This window comes from Diplodia seriata (assembly GCF_021436955.1).
Source record: "Diplodia seriata strain FDS-637 chromosome Unknown scaffold_2, whole genome shotgun sequence".
NCBI lineage: Eukaryota > Fungi > Ascomycota > Dothideomycetes > Botryosphaeriales > Botryosphaeriaceae > Diplodia > Diplodia seriata.
The window spans coordinates 4,350,245-4,371,702 of NW_027117309.1; the positions used below are offsets into that span (position 1 = coordinate 4,350,245).

Consider the following 21,458-nt stretch of genomic DNA (forward strand, 5'->3'; position numbering starts at 1 on the left):
TTAGAAGCTGAACAGACCGCTCCGCTTCTTGCCGAACGGATAGATGACCAAGGCGCTGAGGAACAGGCCGACGGTGATGCCGATGGCGACCTGGATGACCGAGTAACCGACGGAGAAGGCGGCGCTGTTGACGGTGCCGTCGGCCTGCAGGGTGGTGGTGCTGCCGGTGTTGTTGTGGACGATCTGGTCGGCGGAGGTGATGCCGGAGATGAGCGAGCCGGAGACGGCCAGGCCGGACGGGACCTGCACGAAGATGGCGGGCAGCATGGCGGCGGCGGCGACGCCGTAGCCGACCTTGCGCGCGCGCGGCGTGTAGATCTCGGACGCGCCCGACGACGACGGCGGCAGGATGTCCTCGGCGACCTTGTACGACTTGCGCAGGTCCTCCTTGCGGCCGGTGACCTTGCGGCGGATGTTGCGGTAGCGCGGGCGCACGTGGTTCTCGTACAGGTCGAGGAAGAGGTTGTCGGCCTTTGTGCCGAGGCGCGAGTACAGGTTCGCCATGGCGCCGATGGCCAGCGCGCCCAGCGTGCTGCTGATCTGGGTGTTGCCCTGGAAGCGCATGCTGCTGAACTTGGTCACGACGTAGCCGGCGAAGGAGATGGTGACCATGACGGGCATCTGCTTCCACTTGGCCTGGTTGATGATGCACAGGCAGATGGTGAAGGCGGGCACGAAGAAGAAGGTGTAGTTGGTCGGCATCGTGTTGCTGCACTGGTGCGACGACGTCGCGCCCTTGTCCATGACGCCGAAGAGCACGATGCCGATGGTCATGCCGAAGCCCAGGAAGAGCGAGTAGATGATGGCGTAGACCATCCGGACGGAACCGGCGACCAGATGTTTGGACTGCAGTTCTGACGAGGCGCACAGGACGATGTAACCGGGAAGAATCAGCGCGATACTGCTCTGAGCCAGAGCCGAGAAGCAGAATGTGTTACCGCCATTGATCGATCCGAACGCACGGGCGAGGAAGGACGTCAGGACGGCAGCGCTGATCTCGAACACGTTGTTAAAGAGCGTGGATGATGGGGCGGCGATCTGTTGCAAGAAGCCCACCAGGCATCCCAGGAGGAAACAGATGGGCAGATCGATGAGCCTGGCCTCAAACGCGAAGGGACCAACGGATGCGGACGCGAGGCCGTACATCAGCACCAGAAACCAGGGGTTGAACTTCTGCGGCCGTTTCATGATCTCCTCGAGGCACTGAGTCGCCTCCTCGACGCCGATCCGGTCGTGCACGACGTCCTTGTAGCAAGCATGCGCATCGCGTAGCTTGCCCAGGTCGACACCCTGTGTCTCACGCACGAGCTTCACCTCGGTCGTGTGAGTGGACGAGTCGTCGAAGGAGATGATCATACATCCCGGGATGTACAGGAACTGGCTCTCGATCTCCAGGATGCGGGCCGACATCTTCATGCACTCCTCCAACCGGTGCGTCGGCGCGCCGTACTTCATCAGCGCCCGGCACAGCTTCATCAGGTACCGCTGGCGCGCCATGACCTCGGAGATGTGCACGGTGATGCGGATCTCGTCCTCCAGGCGCGGCTTGCTCAGGCGCTGCATGGCGGACGTGATGGCACCGCCACTGCGCGTCCGCTTGCCCATGCCGGGCCGCGATTGGCGCCGCACCTTGTCGGCAACGTCGTGCTCGAAGTCGAGAGACGCGCCCGGCGAGGCGAGCATCGAGGACGAGCCGACCAGCTGCGCGAGCGAGGTTTGCGATTGCTGTCCGTGTTGGCTGCGGGCGTACCAATGCCTCCGCTGGCCCGGGGTCACGGGAGTGTTGGTGCCGGAGGTCGGTGGAGACTGCTGGGGCGTGCCGATGGCGGGCGTCACGCCGCCGGGCGTGTTCATGCCGCTGCCCAGCGTCGTGTTGCTGTTGGTGCGGGAATGCGACCATTGGTTGCCTTGGATGCCGCTCTGGAAGCCGCCCTGGGTGCCGTAAAGGTTGAGCAGAGCACCAAAGATACCGCCACGGTACCGAGGCGGCGGGGCGACGTAGTCGTCAAAGGCGCGCTCCATGGTCGGGGTCGTGGGTCTCGAGATGAATGGAGGAGGCTCGGCGTGGAGCGAGGCCTTTTGGTACTGGCTTTTCCGGGTGTGGTTCTTCACCAGCTTTTTCGCCTCGTCCAGCGTGCTTTCCCTGGCCTTCCTCTTTTCGGTTACTGATAACGGTTCAGGCTCCTCCTCATCCTGAGAGACGACATCCTCGAGCAGGGCGCTCTTGCGGGGGGCCCGTTCTTTGGCGAGGCCAGCTGCCAAAGTCTTGGGTCTCGAGGGCCCCGCCTCGGGCCTGCCGCCATCGAACGAATTTCTCCTCGACGACGGCGCCGAGGCGCTGCCTACGCTCTTGGCCAACCTGTTGGCACGATCCAGGGCTTCGTTTCTCGATCTCTTCGCGGGCGTGTCTTCGTCATCCGACTCGGTTGTGGTGGAGGAGAAGGGGTTGCTCAGACCCATCGATGGGGTCTTCCGGATGGCCGGCTTGGGCTTGGCGGGCATGGGCTGGCCGAAGGCCTTGTGCACGGCTTTGACGAGCTCATCGGGAGCCGGAGGGGCGCTCTGGCGGGTGGGCGTGGGCGAGATGTAGCCCTCTCCTAGGGGGGTGGTGGCGCCCGAGGTCGGGTTGGAGGGCAGGGCGCCATAGGTGGAAAAGGAGCGCGGAGCCTGCAGGTGGTTGTCGGCGGCGGCGGGCGAGTCGTCGTTGGAGGACTGGGCGGAGGTGAAGCCCACTCGCTTGCCTTTCGGCTTGGATCCGCTGGGGTTGGTCATAATGGGTTCGTCGGGGGAGTTGGTGCCGTCGGTGACGATTTGCGGAACGATTGGTCTTCTAGTGTCATCATCCTGGTGGTCACTGCCATGGTTTGGCCCGTCCTGGGAGTTGTTGGCCATCTCCGCAAAAAGGTGCCAGTCTTCGGCGGAGGCGTGGAGGTCCCATTGGGGGTTCATATGTGCGGAGTGGGTACGGAGGAGCTATGACGTTCCCGCGCGCGCCGCAACAAAGAGACCTGCTGATGCGAGGGAAGAGGGTCGGATCTACGCTCTGGACCACTCGACTCGGCGGTGTATGGGTCCGGCTGTACGTGGAGAGTGGGAACCGCACAGGACAAAGGGTGCTGGCGAGATTCGAGGTGTGTTGGGCCTCAATAGACGGGCGCTTTTTTCAGCCCGGGACGGGGGGGCAAGTCTCACAATGCGTGTGGGTGTATTGAGGAGTGCTTGACGAGAGGGCAATTTCAATGGGGCGAACGTGCAGCGCGCGCGTGCGGGCGGCGGGATCGACTGGGTATACGGGCGGTGTTGGAGGTGGCACGGGAGTGGTGATCAGGGCGGGTCCTTAAAGCAGGATGGCACAACACCAGGAGACTGTGGCTCGCCCTTCCTGCCTGCGCCGGCGTCGCCATCGCTATCGCAGAGCAGGGAGACCGGTCTAACGGGGATGGCCGTCTCGGCGCCAGCGGATGCGGTCGCAGGCTTGTCGGGGTTGGGCCGACCCACAAAACCTACATTTTTCACGAGGAGTCGCGCCTGTTATTTTTATCTGGGTCGCTCTTCAGCACTGCGGCTCTCCGGGCCTCTCTCCACTGGCTGGCGGGAGCGGAGCACGGCTCCCATGGCGTGCACGCCGCCAGAGCGGACGCGTGTAGCCCGACCATCACCATCACCTGCGGCGACTCCTACCTCCTGCCTGCGACTCCTGCTGGCGGCGGCCGTGACTCCTGCACCGCCTGCGGCTCTGCCCTCCCGCCGCCACGCCGATTTTTGCGCTTCCCGGCGACGCGGCGCGGCGGTACTCTCGGGGCGCGGCTTCGGGAGGTGCGCTGGACGCTGGCTGCATGGCTGGCAGTGGCCGTCGTTGGATCCGGCCGGCGTGAGAATGGGGCCGTATCTCCTGCTGCCATTCAGATCGTGGCCCGTGGGGAGTATGGCAGCTAGCGATAGCAATTCGTGTCGCATAGCATGTGATGATCTGCCGCTACGTGCTTCGAGAACGCTCTGCAGCCCGCGCCGCTTATCAGCGCGCGATGCGCCAGAGCGCAGAGGCGCCACGCCACAGAGCGCCCCTCTTGAGATTTCGAAATTTTCTGCGGGCAGCTCGGGCTCGGGGCGCGGCGGAGATGATAGCAGCAGCGGCGGCGACGGTGTTTGCTCGCGGGCACCGTTGGCGCTGCACGCGCAGCCGTGGTCGGTGGTTCGCGACGACCCTGAGCCCTGAGGAGCGCCCCGTGCCTGCCGTGCCTGCTCAGCCAAACAAGCGCACCGCGGTGGCGTGCCAGCGTCATCTCGCCCCTTGATTCGCCAGCCGAGCAGCCTCTCCCTGCAAGCGCTCTGCACGCCATCGACCGCGCTGGGCCGGCGGCTTGCCGTTCCCGGCGTGCCCGTAAAGCCGCGCCACCGAATGCCGCGAGCTTGGCTTGATTCATCAGACACGCCAAAAAGCCACGGAGGCTAAGTTAACGGTGCGCGACTGCGAGCCAGCAGGTAAGCCGAGCGAGCACGCACGCAAGCAGGCCGACCGTGGCAGGATGGCGACGTGAGGACGATCTCGTTTCAGCATCACCTCACAGCCTCCATGTCAAATAGCACCACGCGCCCGGGCGGTGGGAAAAAGTGGCGCGCGGCGGGAGCGCTATCCAGGCACGAGGGCGGATGGGCTTCCGGCGCCGGGCTCTCCCTGCTGCACGCCGTGGTGTTGAGGCGCCTGAGGCTTAGACGGACGCATAAGCTGTGGACATCCCCTGTGACCGGTCGCGCCCAGGATCGAGCCCGCGCGGGCGCGACGTCACCGCGATCGCGATGCCAGCGTGGTGACAGCGGACGACAGGTTTCAGCGACGGCGAGGACGCGGTGGGTGATTGTGGGCTGGCGGCTGCTTTTCTGCGCAGCGTGTAAGCGCCGCCTGTCCGCTGGCCCGCCGAGCGCTGCCGTTTTGGGCCTGACCCGCCCGCCGACTCGCCGCCCAGCGCTTAACCGCAGCACTCTCAACCACCCAGACGACATGTCGACACTGCGGGCCAACGAGCGCGCGCGCTGCTGCTTCGAGGCGCTTCGCTGCAGTCGCCCTGCGCTGCTCTGTGCAGCGCGCGCCCTATGGCAGCGCAGCGGCGCCTGCAGCACAATAGCCGTCGGCCGCTGGGCGCTTGCCAGTGACGCGACCGAGTACATATCAACAAACCTACCGCTCAGCCATACCCGCCATGCATGCTCTTTGACACGACTCCTGTCTGATCGTTTTTTCCGTTTTTTCCTCTTTTCTGGGTCCCTTTCATTTGGTCTCTTTTCCGCATAGCCGCACTATCCAGCCGTTGACCGGTTGCTAATAATCCGCCCGACTCGATACGCTCCTTCAGCTCAATGCCTTAATTGCACCACTAGGCCTCTTTCAGGTTTGTCAAACGGTCTGCAATGGCAGCCGCCCGTTTTAACATGGCGCGCCCAGTTCTGTAGAAATATGTTTCCCGCTTTGCATAAAAAGTTTATCATCTTCACGCCATCACTCGCCTCAGCATTCCCGCAACAAACCTCAACACTTACCACGTCCGGCGCGGTAGCGTCCCAGACGTCGTCCCCGCTGTCCCTGCCGGCAAACCTGCAGGCTCTCGTCCCGCAATGCGCACGCAGCTGCTTCCGGTCCCTCTTGTTCGACGAGTGGCCCCTGGGATGTGCGAGTTCAGGTGATCTGGAGTGTCTGTGCTCCCAGTATAGCACCACCGGGCTTACGCTGGGAGAGGCGGCTTACGGCTGCGCCTTCTCCTCGTGTGCGTCCTCGGTCTCCGGCCTCGCATCGACGTACAGCATATGCTCTGGCCAGGACGGCGCCGTGGCCGCCACCCACAGCACTTTGACGTTCACGGCTCACACCACGAGCACTACTGCATCGGCTGCATCGTCGATTCCGATCAGCTCCACTTACCTCACGAATACGACGAGCACGCGGAACTCGTCGACCTCGTCGACCTCTTCGTCGCGCACTACTACCAGCTCCCGAACGACTTTGGACACGTCTGCATCGGCCGCGTCCACGACCTCCGCAGCCGCGTCATCCACCACTGTCCAGTCCTCGGCTTCTTCCTCGGCTACTGCGGCAGCCGCAGCGTCGTCGTCGGACCATGGCAGTGGACTAAGCACTCCTCAGATCGTCGGCATTTCCGTGGCCAGTGTCTCGGCAGTTGTCTTGGCAGCAGGTGTTTTGTTTCTGCTCGCCTGCCTGCGCAAGCGTGACAGGAAGAAGGAGGAGGAAGCGGAAGCGAGCGAGAAGCAGGGAAGGTCCAAGTTCGCGCTGACGCCGCCCTCACACGACAATGTTGCCATGTCGCCGTCGGCCCTGGCCCAGTTCCCCTCGCCTCCACGCAACCGTAGGGATCCGCGCAATGGGGCAGGCGTTGGCACTGGAGGAATCACCATCCCGCAGGTGAGAGTGGTCGATCCGTCTCCGCCGCGGTCTCAGCGCGCCCCTACGCCGCTGGAGAACATCGGGCTGGCCATCACTGAGGACTCGCCTGTGGCGTCTCCGGCGAGCTTCGCGAGCAGCAGAACCGTGTCCCAGCTCCTGCCAGACAAACCGGAGCCGGTGCACCCCCGCAAGCCCGAGCCTGTGCCCAAGTCCCCGGTGCCTACCTCGGCGCCGTTCATCGAGAAGAGAAAGAAGCGGGAAAGCTCAATGAGTCAGAACACCGTGTTCGAGGAGGACACGGCGGTGCGCAAGCCCATGTATCCGGTACGCGCTGTGCAGGTTCCCCCGCGCCAAGACGCCCCGGCCAAGGCCCCGCCCATCAGACCGTACAGACCTCCGCCGAGCTTTGCGCAGGAATACACGGCAAGCCCAGCAGAGGAGAAGACGCGGCAGCCGTCGTTGTCCCTGGCGATTCCCCCGCAGGGCCGGCAGTATGCTCGCCAGCCGACGCCTTCTCCTCCGCCGATTCCTTCTCCGTTGAGAATCGGAGTAGCAAGACCGCCCAATGTAGCCAAACCGCCGCTGCCGCTGTACCAGCAGCCGGCCGTGACAGGTCCACACAGCAGCGGCGCTTCGAGCGGCAGCACCAAGTTCACCGGTACCAACTCCACCGCCAGCTCATCCTATATCCCGGCCTACTACACCAGCCCGCCAACGAGCATCATGCAGACGCCGCCCGAGAGCTACGGGCACGCGACGAGCGATGCCGGCGGCTTCAGCGGGCCGCCGCGGCCTCTAGACGCTGCTGCTCCTCCAGCCTTCCTCGGCCACTCCTCGTCCTCTTCGCGCCCGTTTCCACAACGGCAAGCTCAGACCAGCGCAACGGCCCCACCGCCCACGCAAACGCACACGCACCAGATGCCTGTTTTCTCTGCTGCCGCCCAGAACCGGGCGATGCCGCCCCAGCCGGCACTCGCGCATCTCCCCGGGCAAACGACTGGCCAGCAGGCTCCGGCGCCGCTGCAGGGCTCGCACGCGAACCCACCCGCCCTGCGTCAACCGTCCCCACCGCAACCACCTGTCGGTCGACCGGTTCCTGTTGCTGCCGCTGTTCGTCATCATCACCAGCAGCAGGAACAAGATCATCACGATAATCGTCAAGCACCACTGGCTTTCCCCACACCCGCCAATCAGCGCAGCGGCCCGTCTCCGTCGTCATCATCGACGCCGTTGCCATCGTCGTCGACCCGGCAACCTCCTCCTGCTGCTGCTGCCGCTGCGCCGACCCAGCAGGGCGGCCAATACCGGCCCTACAACGTCTCCTACGCCAGGCCCCCACTCCCGCCCCAACCCCAGAGTCCGCCTCGTCCCCGCCAGACAGCACGTCCTCCGCTCGTCAAAGGGCCCCAGCGCTCCACATCGAGCGCGTCGATGACGTCCTTCGAGAGCGCATCGCTGCCGGGTGACCCGAGCCCCCCGACGGAGGACGACAACGACGAAGCGGCCAAGCGACTGGGCGTGAGCGGCGCGGTGCCAGCGCCGGTAGTAGCAGCAGGTGACAGCAGCAGCAGCAGCAGCGATGACGGCGACGACACCACCACCAGCCACAGCCGTCGTCATCCTCAAGCGGTCATCACGGCACCGTCGTCATCGTCCACGCTGCGGGTGAAGACCACGCCGCCCCAGCAACAGCTCTGCGACGACGGCAGCGTCGAGGACAAGAGCCCCATCTCGGACATCAAGTATCCCAAGGTGCCTCGCGCCAGCAACCAGGCCGTCCCCCGGACGAGCCCGAACGCCGGGTCGCACCGGACGGGGACGCCCAGTCCGCGCGTGCAACAGCAACATCAACAGCATGCTGCTGCTGATGGTGGTGGTGATGGCAGTAGCGCCGCCGCCGCCGACGGCTCGCCCAAGGGCGGGCTGCAGGCGCGTCGTCGTCCAGGCCGCGAGGGCAACGGGTTGCTGATCATCGACAGCGGCGCTCCCAGCGCCAACGCCTCGCCGGGCAACAGTCGCCGTACCACGCCGACAAAGAAGGTGGGCGGCAGGAGTCCGCACACGCCGCAGGGCCAGATCATCAGGACCGACGGCACCGTCCCTGCGGACCGCCATCATCATGATCCGGACCAGGCGCGCAAGAGCAGCGCGGCGCTGCCGGACGCCCAGCAGCAGGCCGGCCAGCACGCGAACTGGCCCAGCTACGAGGGCGGCGGCCAGGGCGATGTCGCCATCAAGACGCCCATGTGGGCGCCTAGGCTGACGCCGACGAGGCGCGGGGACGATTTGTACCTTGCTGTGGCGTATGCGAGCAAAGAGGGTATTTCGGGGTGAGTGTAATGAGTGGGTGAGTGAGTGATGGGTGGTAGAAGATGAGGTGAAAGAAAGTTGGGAAACTGTTTCTTTTGCCGTAGACCTGAGTCTTCTCCTTTCCGCTTTTTTTGTTTTATCTGCATCAGCATCGGTATACATAGCATGGCGACGGCGTTTTTGTTTTTGGGTGCGGCATACTTAATCTCTTTTTTTTTTCCTCCCTCTCTCGTAGGTTTCCTCTCCGGTCACCTACCTCTCTCGTCATCGTCATTCTCCATTTTTCCGATGTCGGTACGAAGGCCATGTGGTCCGTCTTGTACGAGTATGAAGAGTTTGGAAACGTCGTCCACGATCCTTTTCCTTTTTACTACTTCTTCGTTTCTGCTGTCACTCCTTTTATTGTTCAGCTCCGACCAAATGGTTTTGTTTATTACGGGTCCTTCGGGGCTTCTTTTTGTCTCGGCTGTTGCCGTTTGGCTGGTTCCAACGGCAGCGGTCGACTTAATACCCGGTGTGCGAGGGTGTGTGGTTGGGGTCGCGGTGGGCGATCGTTTGAAGTGGGTGGGTGCGAGAGAGGGGGGGATGCTGATGGAGGAAGGGGGATGGCGGACGGTGGTGGGTGGTTGACGGTAGTCAGTCGGCGTTGTGTACGCGCGGCAGTTGAGGGGTCCTGTAGTTGTACGTAGCAGTGAGCAATTGAACTGATTGAGCACTGGATTTTGCCGAAGAGAGTTGCTGTGACGTTGGATCTTGAGTGAAACACAGGTTGACAGATACTTTTCTTGCGTATTTGCCTTTGAGCTTGTACCCTGATGGCTATATGATAAGAGGAATGAAATTGGTAGAGAAAGAGGTTTCCTCCTGTGCAAGGGGTTAGTAAATCCGAAGGTGGTTTACGATTCTTTTTTCGTGTGGTCCACAAAGTATATCGGAGGAATATGATAAAACAACTTTAGATACAGCCCGCGTCAAAACATGATCTATTTCCTGGACTGCGATAGGTGGCCCCAGAACAATTAGTTTTTGACCGGCAGGCCAGGCAGGCCTCCCTCTGTGAGGCTACGGCGGGTTGTTTGCTTCATGTAGATCGATTAGGACTAGCGTAGTTTGCTACCAGGTGGTATATAGCACCACCAGCAGCCTTCACCTATCGATCATCCTGCTTCACCATCAGTTTTGTTAATTATGCGTGGAACTGAATGACAGCAGTGGTTCTCTGCGGAAGTCCCGCTCACTTCTTAGGGCAACATGTAGGGAAGGATGAGAGACAGTCACCACGGATGTTCAGCAGAAGCAAAGGGTTGCCATTGGCTCCGCTTCCACTTCCAGTTAGAAAGAAATTGACTACCCAAGAGACCTCAAAGTAAACCGTGATGACAGTGTGGAATGCACCACTCTCGGATCGTCGGGCTCGGGGGTCTCCTATCCATGTCAGCCGGCACTTCCGGAAATCAGAAGACCACCCGAAGGCATTTGATTTAGCTGCTAAGTTTATTGATCTCGGTCGATGTGGTGTGCAAGAATCTTGTTGCCATTGGGGACCTTGACATTCGATCATCACTTACGTTTACACAACCCATCATTCTTAAAATAGTGCATAAATTAGGACACAAGATCCATGATTACGAGATCTCTGGGCAAAAACTTTGGAATGTGTCCGAGCGTGACTGACTCAGAAGTCTGCCCCCGCATTGCTAAAACAGATCTCGAATTTCTCGGAAGCTGCGGCCAGCACATCAAGAGATCATCCAAATCCCCACAAAAGTAAGCAGTAGCTTAACTAAATGTGAGCGGCGGAACAGCTTATAGCAACTCAAATAGCTGCTTAAAGGACACAGACATCTCCAGAGATCACTACCCTCTGCTCCACGTTGGAAGACAGTTTTTAAACCCGGTGAAGACAATAGTTTTCCACTTGTATCCGGACCACAACATAACGAGTCAAACCCTTTCTGCAATGCAAAATGTCTTCAATCGTTGTGATGTGGCGCAGGGCGACAGCGCAGATCCAGCCACCCCCGCAACCTTCTCCAGAGTTTCCGACCACTCATTTCCGCTTGACAACCTGTCAAAATCTGGCACGAGCCCTGGTCATCGTAGCGCAGCTTTCTACCTGGGCAGCTCGTCTTTGGGGGAACTCACGAGCCCAACTCCTTTCCGCGGCGTCTGATTTACCTCCACGCCAAACCCTAAACGGTACGTCCATCCCTGTCCACTACCCAAATAAGTAGAATACTAGCGCACAACGTTCGCCTTGTCAAAAACGTTCAAACCCTAATCGACCATTTCCATGCCACGTTCGGTTAACATGCTTTCGTATCCGCACCGCAAAAGCGATCCGGCAGGCACCAGGAACCGAGCTCCCAGCAATTGTCTCAAGTTGAGAACTTTGTTTGCGCTGTTTGTCGGCTTCATCGAATCCACGGAAATGCACAGCGTATCAATTTCCTTCCGCCAAACACTGAAGTTGGAAGTAGTCTTCTCTTGACCTGCTGCTGCTCCTTACCAGCTTGACGGTCTGTGAAGGCTTGTGGGCTGGGTGAGCGGGTAGAGTTAGTGCAACCTAATCTGGGGCAACTATTTACTTGCTCTGGACCCTCGTAGTGCTGTGCCGCTAGCACGAGCCTCCTTTTTTTTCTTTTTGGCTCATGGAATGACCATTGATGCTTGTATGTATAGCTTACCCGAACTCGGAGACATGGGGTTACCGCGACCGCGAGAGTAAGGTGGACCAGCGACAGACTACGGACGAAGTGGCAGGGAAAAACCTCTTTCCACCCGTCTTAGTACCTACCGGACCAAGCGGACAGTGAGGCAAGGACGGCATACGCCTGGCAAAGGTAAACTTTCCAACAACCAACAACCAGCAACGGATCCATCAATATTGCCAAGTCGTCTCTTCACAGCCCTCCGCGACCATCCGTCCGATGACGAAGCAGAAGGTCGTCTTGGCTAGCATGCAAGTCTGTCAGACACCCATCTCTCGAAATTATAAAGAGCACACATCCACAGGCTCCAGGGCAATCAGCAGCAACCAGCTCCATCACAACTCACTTGATCAGCTCCATTCACAACCACCATCTCGACAACGACCTTCAACAACACACCCTCCACAGGAGCCTCACCCACCTCTTCCACCCACCCACTCACTCACTCAACCAACCCAACCTCCCACCAAAGAGAAAGGGGAGAAAAAAAAAATGAAGACCACCACCACGACCCCGGCCTCCGCCACCGCCCTCCTCGCAACCCTCCTCCTCACCCACCTCGCCGCCGCCGCGCCCGCGCCCGCGCCCGTCGCCGACGCCTCTTCTCCCCCCGCTCCTCCAGCATACCAGTACACCGACCCCAACGCGGTGGACTGGAAGGAGCCGCAAGGCTGGGCGCCCCCCGCGCACTTCGACTGGAGCGTCCTGGCCAAGAGCCGGCCCGGGCCGGCCGGCCCCAAGTACGACGGCGACGGTGGTGCGGGATACCGGCGGTACAAGCGCAAGGCTGGTGGTGGTGGTGGTGGTGCGGGGTATGGTGACGAGGGCGATGACGATGGCTACGAGAGCGACGACGACGACGATGGCGCGCCGCAGGTGTGCTCGGGCAACAACAACGTGGCGTCGTGCTGTGCGGGGGGCGCGTGTTCGGTGCTTCCGGGGGCTGTGTGTGAGTGCCAACCAACTCTTCTTTCTCGTCTCGCTATCGTTCCCACGTTCTCCTCTCTTCTCCTTGATGTATGCGAAGGGGAGGAAACAAGAAAAAAAAAAGGCGCAGATAGATTGCTAACGTCGACGCAACCAACAAACAGTGAGCGGCCTCCTCAACGTCGGCGGCATCGGCGCCCTGACCAGTAGCGGCTGCCAGGCCCAGCAGCAGGTCAGCTGCTGCCAGCAGAACGGGGGCGGGCTGCTGAACGTCCAGAGCTGCGGGCCGCTGATTGATATCTTGTGAGATGGCGGGTGTGGGCGTAGAGAGGGGTCGGGAAAAGAGGTGGTGGCAAGGGAGAAGGGAAAAGGCGGGGGAAACGATGAGGGTGATTGGGAGGTGTAAAGGTGTTCTGGAACCATTCTTGCTTGCTCTTCCTATCTCTTTACTTGTTTGCTTTCTCGACTGTTTGCTCGGGCTTTCCGGCCCTTGATTTGGGCGTTCTCTTCGATAGCAATCCACTCCTTTGAGTGTTGAAGAATGCATATAGTTGGGTCTGGCATTGGACGCCGAACATGGGTACTGCGTGGTGGCCGTTGATGTTTCTTGATTGTGCCTTAACTTCATGGGATGCGGGAAAGAGGGATTTTGGGAGTAGGAAAGTGAAGTGGCCAAGGTTTGCACATATTACAAGTCTGGACTTGGTCGATTTGATAATCGGTTAAGTTTGACTATGGCCGTAGAAATGTCTGCGCGCTTCGGACGAAGGGCTACATCCAACCTGTGATCCATAAGCACGCTCTCTTCCGGCAATCTACCGGATCGATACCGGAAAGTTGTGGCCGGTATGCATGACCAAATCAAGAGCATTTGGCGGTCGTAAAGTGTCTTGAAAAGTTGGTTACAAGTCTATCGCCAACCTCCCTGTACAATACACCCAGCTCTTACTATCCGTCACTTTTCCCACTACGATTCAGCTGGTCCTGAACTCTAACTCTCGAAGCAAAAGTCTACTCCTCGTCGCCCATCAGGGCGCGACCCTCCTTGCCGTTGTAGTACTCGTTGCTACAGGTTCCGGTCTGTCAGCCCATTTTCCTTTCAACCCCACAAAGCCCAATCCATCCCCCATCGTCCATGTGGAAACCCCGTGACTTACTTCTCAATGGCCCACTGCATGATGGAGTAACCGGCGATCATGGGAGGCGCCCAGAAGAGGATCTGCTGCCTGGTGCGGCGGAAGGTGTTGAAGATGGCGTTGTGGAAAGCGCCGCCGAGGGGCTTCTGGCGGTTGTTGGACAGACCGTAGGAGGTCACGCCCTTCTGGGGAAGGGAGCCTGCGCATCTCTGTGAGCCCAATGCCGTACCGTCGCCGGGAGAGGAACCAAGCGGGAAGTTTGCAGCGCGGCGGAACGTCGTTCGGCGGACCGTCGTCATCGCAGGGACGGGCATTGCGTACCAAGGTTTCCCCACCAGCCCATGTACCTGCAGGAAGAAACTCAGGTCAGCATTGGAGCACGGAGGCGGAGCTGTCGGGGTGCCGGCGGGCGGAGCTCTGGTCGAAGGGAAGTTTCGAGAGCGAGGCCGGAGGCGCGCGGGGGACGTACTGGCCGGGCATCTTTTCGCCGCCGCCACCCATTGTGTCGGATTGTGTGTATGCGGAAGAGTCGGGGAGATGGAGCGGATGGAGCGCGAGGCGAGAGGCGCGGGTGGTTGAAGGCGGAGGTGAGGCGTGTGGACGGTGGTTGCGATGTTCGCCGACTTGAGGAACGAATCGCAGGCCGGCTGAACCAATCCGCGCTTGGCGTCACGTGCGCCCGAGCTTGCCCGAAAAGTGCTATCGACAACCTAAACGCCTGAGCTTCGACCCGCCTAGCGAGCATTCCCACCCGCCGACCACAGTTCGCCGTCCCGCACTACTCGAGCCCCTCCACGCCGCCTCGGTGCTCGTCAATCGCTCGTCGCCGCAGCTCTTCATCCGCCGCTTCCACCATGGCCAACGCGCTCCAAGCCATCTACAAATGGGCTGTGCCGCTCGCCGTCGGCGCGTCCTTCGCCCAGGCTGCCATGTACGATGTGAAGGGTGGCACCCGCGCCGTCATCTTCGACCGTCTGTCCGGAGTGCGCGAGAACGTCGTCAATGAGGGCACCCACTTCCTGGTTCCCTGGCTGCAGCGCGCCATCGTCTACGATGTGCGCACCAAGCCGCGCAACATCTCCACCACCACCGGCAGCAAGGATCTCCAGATGGTCAGTCTGACCCTGAGGGTCCTGCACCGCCCGGAGGTCAAGATGCTCCCTCGCATCTACCAGGTACGCTTCTACTTCTCTTCCCGCAGCTCAATTGGTTGCCGCGGGCCCCCGCACGCGCGCCCACTGTCGACTGATCGCTGACATCACCATCAGAACCTCGGCACCGACTATGACGAGCGTGTGTTGCCGTCTATCGGTAACGAAGTCCTCAAGGCCATCGTCGCGCAGTTCGACGCCGCCGAGCTCATTACCCAGCGTGAAGCCGTGTCGAACCGCATCCGCGCCGACCTGCTCAAGCGCGCCCAGGAATTCAACATCGCCCTTGAGGATGTGTCCATCACGCACATGACCTTCGGCAAGGAGTTCACAAAGGCCGTCGAGGAGAAGCAGATTGCCCAGCAGGAGGCCGAGCGCGCCCGCTTCATCGTCGAGAAGGCCGAGCAGGAGCGCCAGGCCAACGTCATCCGCGCCGAGGGTGAAGCCGAGGCTGCCGAGACCATCAGCAAGGCCGTTGCCAAGTCCGGTGATGGCCTCATCCAGATCAGAAGAATCGAGACCCAGAAGGAGATTGCGCAGATGCTGTCCAGGAACCCCCAGGTCACGTACCTGCCTGGTGGTGGCAAGGACGGTGGTCAAGGTCAGGGCGGCAACTTCCTGCTCGGTCTGAGGCAATGAGCAATCTTTTGAAAGAAATCAGCAAAAAGAAAAGGGGGCATGAAGCATCATGAAGGCATGGTGATGTGAGTTATGGCGTATCTTAATTGTTGGGGGCTATTACTGTAATTCTAGGGAATGAATTCTCCTCCTCTGTGCGGTATGAACAGATACCCTTCTCTTCAGCCTTTACTTGCCCCATTGCAGTGTAAATGGATGTTGCCCCGAGCGCAAATGGTACTTTCACGTTGTAGCTTTATTCCGGACTTTTGTCGATCCCTGCCTTTTGCAGCCACTGCATGCTCTGACGTCAATATCGACACATGCTCACCTACTTGGTTTACGTTCTCCGACTTTGACTTTCACTTCTGCACCCAGAACCTCCATTCTATACAGACTAAACCTGACATTTCTTTGCCGTCACCTCTTACCACGTCACTCATCCCATCAGCAAGGCTCCCTCCACACCATGAAGCTCACGGGTAGCTGCTACTGCCGCGCTTTGCTGTACGAAGTCAACCTGAACTCGGCAGACGACGCCCGTACATCACTGTGCCATTGTCGAAACTGCAAGATGAGATGAACCCCTCACCTTCTCCTTTTCCAACACGCACGCTTCGACGAATTTACCCCTGCCGGGTGGTGCTCTTACCTTCTCGAGTGGGCAATGACAATGTCTACATGGCCGCGATTGACACCTCGGATAACAGAAAGCCTTCGGCACCAACTACGGCCTCACGGCCAAGATCCCCAAAGACGCGATCCAGTACACCCAAGGCACGCCCAAGGAACACGCCGCCGACAACGGTTCCGGGACGATGCTGTTCCGCGAGTTCTGCGACAACTGCGGTAGCTTCATCCTCGAGTATGGGGTACGTCTTTCCTAATCTCTCTCTTCATCTCCTTTCTTTAGTCGCTTTGTTATTCGCTACCTGCGGTAGCTTTCGCTGTTTTGTTTGATCGCTGACCGACGGGCATGCAGGAACCGGCGAAGCCGCACTGCAGGTACATCACCGTCGGCAGTCTGGACGATCCGGAAGCGCTGCCGCCGAAGGGGGAGTTCTTTTGTAAGAGCAGGGCGAGTTGGATGCCCGAGGTGCCTGGTATGGATGTTCTTCCCGAGCTCTTTTCTGCGCCCGCGAGGCTGTAACAGGCTGTATGCGGTGGTGTGTGATGATATTGTGGCTGAAATCATAGGGCTGTAGACGTCTTCCACAAGAAGGAGATCAAGGAATGATTTGGGGGGCTGTGCGATGCAGGAAGGTCCGGTCAGCTTGGTCGGGATTAGTGAGGCTGAGATGAAGTGAAGTGACGAAATAGTCAAGTGGTTGTGCGGAAGTAAGAAAACCGCAAGGTTTGGTTTCATGCATCCTTCTTTAGCGGTGTTGGCGACGTGGTCGCAGGTCGTTGGAGCTATTCGCTCCTGCATCCTGGCGATCGGTGCAGGCGAACAATCCTATTGGCCTCACCCGCGTCTCAGCCTCGTCTTTCCGAGCCCTCTTAGTGTAACGACCAAGGATCTAAGTGAGGGGTAGACTATACGGAAGTGCGGAAGTGCGCAACGGAGCTCCGCGTCTCCCGTATGAAGCGAGACGTTCTCGGCCCTTATAAGAGCGGATGCAGGCTCTGCATGTTCACATGAATCGTTTGCTTACCCCCATACTATTCTCTTGCACTTACCCTCACAGCGGCCCTCTTTTTGAATATGGATGAGTTGGTTGCTAAATCTTCCAGCCCCAAATCCACCGAAACAATGTCGCACGGACAGGTCAGGTTAAGGGGTCTTGTATAGTTATCAATTCTTTGTGTTGCCTGACATGCTCGACTGACATTGGATCAGGATAGCCAGGTACGCGAAAATTTCTTCAGGGCCATGCAAACACAGTGTTTCAAAAGCTGATGGAGGGTCCCAAAGCAGTGGCGACCGAGATGAGGGTTCCAAAGCAGTGGCGACCAAGACGAGGCTCTCATGGGAATTACCAAAAAGCAACAATGCCAGGAAGAAGTTTCTCCCGGAAAGGAATGACAACTCGTTAACGACGAATCACATATCTCTATGTCGCCCTTTGAAACACGAACACAAAGTCATACGAATGGATACTATCGCCGAAGGAGCAACTGTCAAGATGCCGGACGAAACGATAAAATCTGGGAACCATGCACTTAAGTGGATGCAAAATGGCACACTGACCAAACTCTCCAGTCTATTCAACCGACTGTGGCGTTTCGCAACCAGCCTGCCATCACTTCGCGCGGAGCGCGCCCCCTTTTCGCGTGTCCCATGTCCAAAGCCCCCAAGGACGTCGGAAGTATATCTCCTTCCCCATGCACATACAAGGGGCGTGGATTCAAATCCATGACTGCTGTGAGGTAAGGATTCCGGTGGTCGAAATGCACACCTCGTCCCCGCCTTTCTCTTTTGACACCTTGGCAGGCGCCATGTACGAGATCAACACAAGAAACACGTCAAGCGGTGTGACTACTGCGTCCAGTATTTCCCCGGAGCTGAAGACTTTGAGCTGCACAAAGCCAGAGGTAGTTGCACTCGGGAGGGGATCCAGAAAGGGCAAGGGCAAGTGCGTGAATGGGAGGCTCTCTTCTCCGCTCTCTACCCTGGGACACCCACCCCGCGCACACCGTGTAAGTTGGAGAGACGAAACGGGACAGATCATAGGCTGATAACTTCAGTCTACGACAACCGTAGCAGCACTCCCGTCACGCAAGGGAGGATCTCTCCTGTTGAAGAAGAAGCTTCAAGTCCCACTGCCTCCGGTGCTGATGCCAGAGACTCCGATCAGCACCGCCAAGTTGCGCTTCAGACGATCGATATCCTTCGAAGCAACGTCAACAGCTTCTCCATGGCATCGATCCAATCGGGAGAACAGACGATGATCGGGGTTGTACAGGCTCTTCTCCCACTCATCCAGCAGACGAGCCAGGTCTCTGCCCAGCAGACCAACACTGTCCCGGGTCCAGTGGCCCAAGCGCAGTCCATTGAAACACTTTCGGATATCGAAAAGTTTGTGGACTCGCTGCCAGGTATTTGGGATCATCAAAACGGCTCTCCCGCCAAGAGAACGCAGAAACTGATGATGGTTTCCAGACATGGGGAATGCCACCTTCGACCCAATGCTCGCTGAGGAGGATTGGCTTCAGCCAGACCCGCAGAATGACCTGTTCAATAGCAACGGCTTCCGGAGCGACCTATCTTGGGGCCACTGACGCTCTTTAAGTTTCGGCAGGATGACGAGTAGTGGAGGCGGCAACTGTTGTGAAGGATATATACATTTAGTGGTGAGGTTTAGGCGCTCGGGAGCGGTTGCTCAAAAGGCATGGACACCAGGGATCTCACTTTTTCCGTTCACTCAGAGATCGCCAAGAATAGCGAAGAACAAAGTCGCAAATGTCTCCGTCGCACGTGTTTCAACTTGACCCGCCTCTGTCGTTGTTCTTGAATATAGCTTCGAAAATCCCAGCCTCTCTGCTGCAGTATTTCCCACCGAAAGGTTCCTGTCCCACGCCCTGTTTCAACCAATTGGAGGCTTTTCCAAAAGCTATTGATATGTTCCAGGAGATCAAGAGCGGATATTTCGATGCGGGTGGGTACGATTGAGTTACGACGCACCCAGACAAAGTTGCAACAACGGAACCCGCGGATGCGAGGCGAGAGGGCCGTAGCTATCCTCTGAACCATTTGAACTCGAGGCTTGCCGATTCGACTTTTCGGTGGAGGCGTAACAGTCCCATTGTGGGTTTCAGAGCGACAACGTTCTCGTCTGAGCCGCGCGCAACACAACACAAACGACATAGGAAACAAGTTGAACTGGTGTCGGGCCGAGTCTTGAATCGTAAGGAGTTGGTTGTGTTGCCTTCGTAGGCTGCCTTGGTTCGAGGGCGGCTCCCATGAGGCAAGACTGTCGGAGAAGTCATCCGTCAATCCACCAGCGGCGGAACTGTCAGTTGCCTGAAGGGTGTGTCCATCCGCAACTCCAGGTCCTTAGAGTGCACGCCTGTTGGTCCAGGCGATGTCGGTGTTCACATTGCCAGGTAGGTATCGAGGAGGGACACCCATGAGGCTCTGTTCGGAGGAGCTGAACATGTACTGAGCGAATTCCTGATAGTTCCGAGTGTTAAGAGGGAAGACTCTCTTCTGGAGACAATCGACTATGATCCTTGCGCTATCATCCGGCCAGGAAAAGTGTGGAAGATCTTCGAATTGTTGCTGATAGATGGCAGTGACGGTGTTCCGCCAGATGGTGTTCATTTCTCCGTATTCGAGGAAACGATTGATGGTGTTGCTGTCCGACCACAAGCTCCTAAGGTGATGGGGTCCACATTGACTAATGTGAACACTGATGTGGTCGGCGAATGCCTTTCTTGAATGGAACACTTGCCCGCAGCTTTGATCATTGATGTTGAAGGGGCAGGCGAATTGTAGAAATCCGGCCCCCGGGATCTGCAAGCAATGTGAACCGTCACAATCGGCGTTGTGCTTTGATTGATGCTCGCGGCAAGCCCGCTCAGTCTTGCACACCTTGTTGCAGCCTGAATGCGTACACTTCCACAAAGGATCGCCGAGGTGAGTTGTTCGGAAGTGTTGGGAAACCCCTTTCTTTCCCCCAGGTTCGTTGTCACAGGCTGGGTGGATACAAACAAATCGAGACTTATGTGTGGCATCTTGATGGTGAAACTGCCTCGATGCTGTGGCAACATTGCTTGTAGCCTGGGGAGTGTTGTCATGTCCGTAAGCTAGAGGAAAGGTGGGGGCTTGGAAGCCGCTCGTTCTCGCAAAGGTGGCAGTGTGGCCTACTGCAATATCTGTAGAGAACTGGTTTCTTTCCGGAGTTGCGTGGGGAGGATTGCGATCTGGTGCGATAGGTCTGGGTCAGTCGAAGACCACACGTGACGCTCATGAGATTGGACTTCCTCACCCGTCGGTAACCTTGCTGATTGCCCTGGTTCGATGAAATGGCCCCAGTGCATATCGTTCTGTGATATGAAAGTGGATACAGGGCGCTCATTGCTGCTCATCATGAACAAAGGGTACTGGTCGGTAGGTCCCATTGGGGGTTCATATGTGTGGTGGGGTCCGAAAAATTCCGATAGAGGCGCACGTTGAAATTGCCGCGAATAGAGACTGTGAAGGCCTGAGTCATCTGAATATGACGCGGTTTGCTCAAGAACCGGGCTCTCAAAGCCTCCTTGGCGGGATTTCTGAGATTCGGTGAGATCGGATAGGCATTCATGGTGAGAGGGTTGTTGGTGGTTCATGGCGAGGAAGTGATTGAAGGCTCCGCAACTGTGTAGTGCTAATGATAGACAATGTTGGAAAACATTCAGACAGAAGCTGAGGCGAGTGTAATATTGAACCTCTTCCCCGTGCCTGCGGCGCCCTCTTGCAGCTGCGTAGTAATCACCGGTTCAGCTGGGAACCATGTCTGCCAGACGCCAAACATTCTACCTCAAAAACATTCCACAGAGCTCGTGCACGGTACATTTAAGGTGCATACAACACCTCAATGCATCATCAATATTACTTGACTGTCGATTGCATACAAGGCGATTACCGGACGAGATACCATCTCTTCCCCCCGGCAGTTTGGCTTGGCTAATGAGTTTACAAATGGTGATTGATACTGCATCGCTCGTTCATATGCGCACGGAATACCGTGCTTTCAATACAGCTCGAAGCCGGTTTATGAGGCTACAACTTGGATCGGTCCATGTTCCGGGGATGCTGATGCTTGGGCACGATGGAGTGGATCATTTCGCTTGATGGCCAATATGCTGGGCGATGTGCCGCTGCTCACCTAGGTCCTACGTCGAATTCCTGCCGTGGCGTAATTCGGGGTTTTTTTTTCTTGGTTGGACTCAAATACCGACATTGCAGACTGCAGCTTGCTTAATTGGGCATTGTGCTGCACAATTTAAATGCTCAAGGGTTGCCAAGTATCAGAATCGGTTTCATCCGGGGACCGGGGTTCGCGCATTCTGGCGATGATAGCAGATCTGCACACATTCTGGCTATGATAGCTGATCTGCACACATCCTGGCGACATCAGATCGCCCAACGCTGTTGCAGCGAGTAATGTTTGTTGACATTGCTTTTTTCCACTTCGAAGGGATCTTTATGCATGACTACATATGAATTTTGAGCTTCGTCACCTTGAATCTAGCCATCTTTGATTTTGCCGTTGTAGTGAGCTTCAAA

The 21,458-nt window shown here is 58.2% G+C and overlaps 6 protein-coding genes across 6 annotated transcripts; 4 read left to right on the forward strand and 2 right to left on the reverse strand.

Annotated features, from left to right (window-relative positions):
* Window positions 1-2,949, reverse strand: SLS55_002680 (uncharacterized protein; the record flags this gene model as incomplete). The annotated part of the gene is made up of 1 exon (XM_066774161.1): window positions 1-2,949. The coding sequence occupies one exon, from the start codon at window positions 2,947-2,949 to the stop codon at window positions 1-3; it is 2,949 nt and encodes a 982-aa protein (XP_066636728.1).
* Window positions 2,950-6,110: 3,161 nt separating this feature from the next.
* SLS55_002681 (uncharacterized protein) lies at window positions 6,111-8,728 on the forward strand (the record flags this gene model as incomplete). The annotated part of the gene is made up of 2 exons (XM_066774162.1): window positions 6,111-6,116; window positions 6,137-8,728. 2 exons carry the CDS (start codon window positions 6,111-6,113, stop codon window positions 8,726-8,728), a joined length of 2,598 nt encoding a protein of 865 aa, XP_066636729.1.
* Window positions 8,729-13,353: 4,625 nt separating this feature from the next.
* Window positions 13,354-13,979, reverse strand: QCR8 (Cytochrome b-c1 complex subunit 8, mitochondrial; the record flags this gene model as incomplete). The annotated part of the gene is made up of 4 exons (XM_066774163.1): window positions 13,354-13,408; window positions 13,500-13,677; window positions 13,800-13,825; window positions 13,948-13,979. 4 exons carry the CDS (start codon window positions 13,977-13,979, stop codon window positions 13,354-13,356), a joined length of 291 nt encoding a protein of 96 aa, XP_066636730.1.
* Window positions 13,980-14,332: 353 nt separating this feature from the next.
* PHB1_1 (Prohibitin-1, subunit of the prohibitin complex (Phb1p-Phb2p)) lies at window positions 14,333-15,268 on the forward strand (the record flags this gene model as incomplete). The annotated part of the gene is made up of 2 exons (XM_066774164.1): window positions 14,333-14,653; window positions 14,747-15,268. The coding sequence occupies 2 exons, from the start codon at window positions 14,333-14,335 to the stop codon at window positions 15,266-15,268; spliced, it is 843 nt and encodes a 280-aa protein (XP_066636731.1).
* Window positions 15,269-15,716: 448 nt separating this feature from the next.
* On the forward strand, window positions 15,717-16,484 carry PHB1_2 (Prohibitin-1, subunit of the prohibitin complex (Phb1p-Phb2p); the record flags this gene model as incomplete). The annotated part of the gene is made up of 4 exons (XM_066774165.1): window positions 15,717-15,729; window positions 15,962-16,119; window positions 16,230-16,350; window positions 16,453-16,484. The coding sequence occupies 4 exons, from the start codon at window positions 15,717-15,719 to the stop codon at window positions 16,482-16,484; spliced, it is 324 nt and encodes a 107-aa protein (XP_066636732.1).
* Window positions 16,485-17,528: 1,044 nt separating this feature from the next.
* On the forward strand, window positions 17,529-18,469 carry SLS55_002685 (uncharacterized protein; the record flags this gene model as incomplete). The annotated part of the gene is made up of 4 exons (XM_066774166.1): window positions 17,529-17,556; window positions 17,682-17,823; window positions 17,952-18,286; window positions 18,351-18,469. 4 exons carry the CDS (start codon window positions 17,529-17,531, stop codon window positions 18,467-18,469), a joined length of 624 nt encoding a protein of 207 aa, XP_066636733.1.
* Window positions 18,470-21,458: the final 2,989 nt, after the last annotated feature.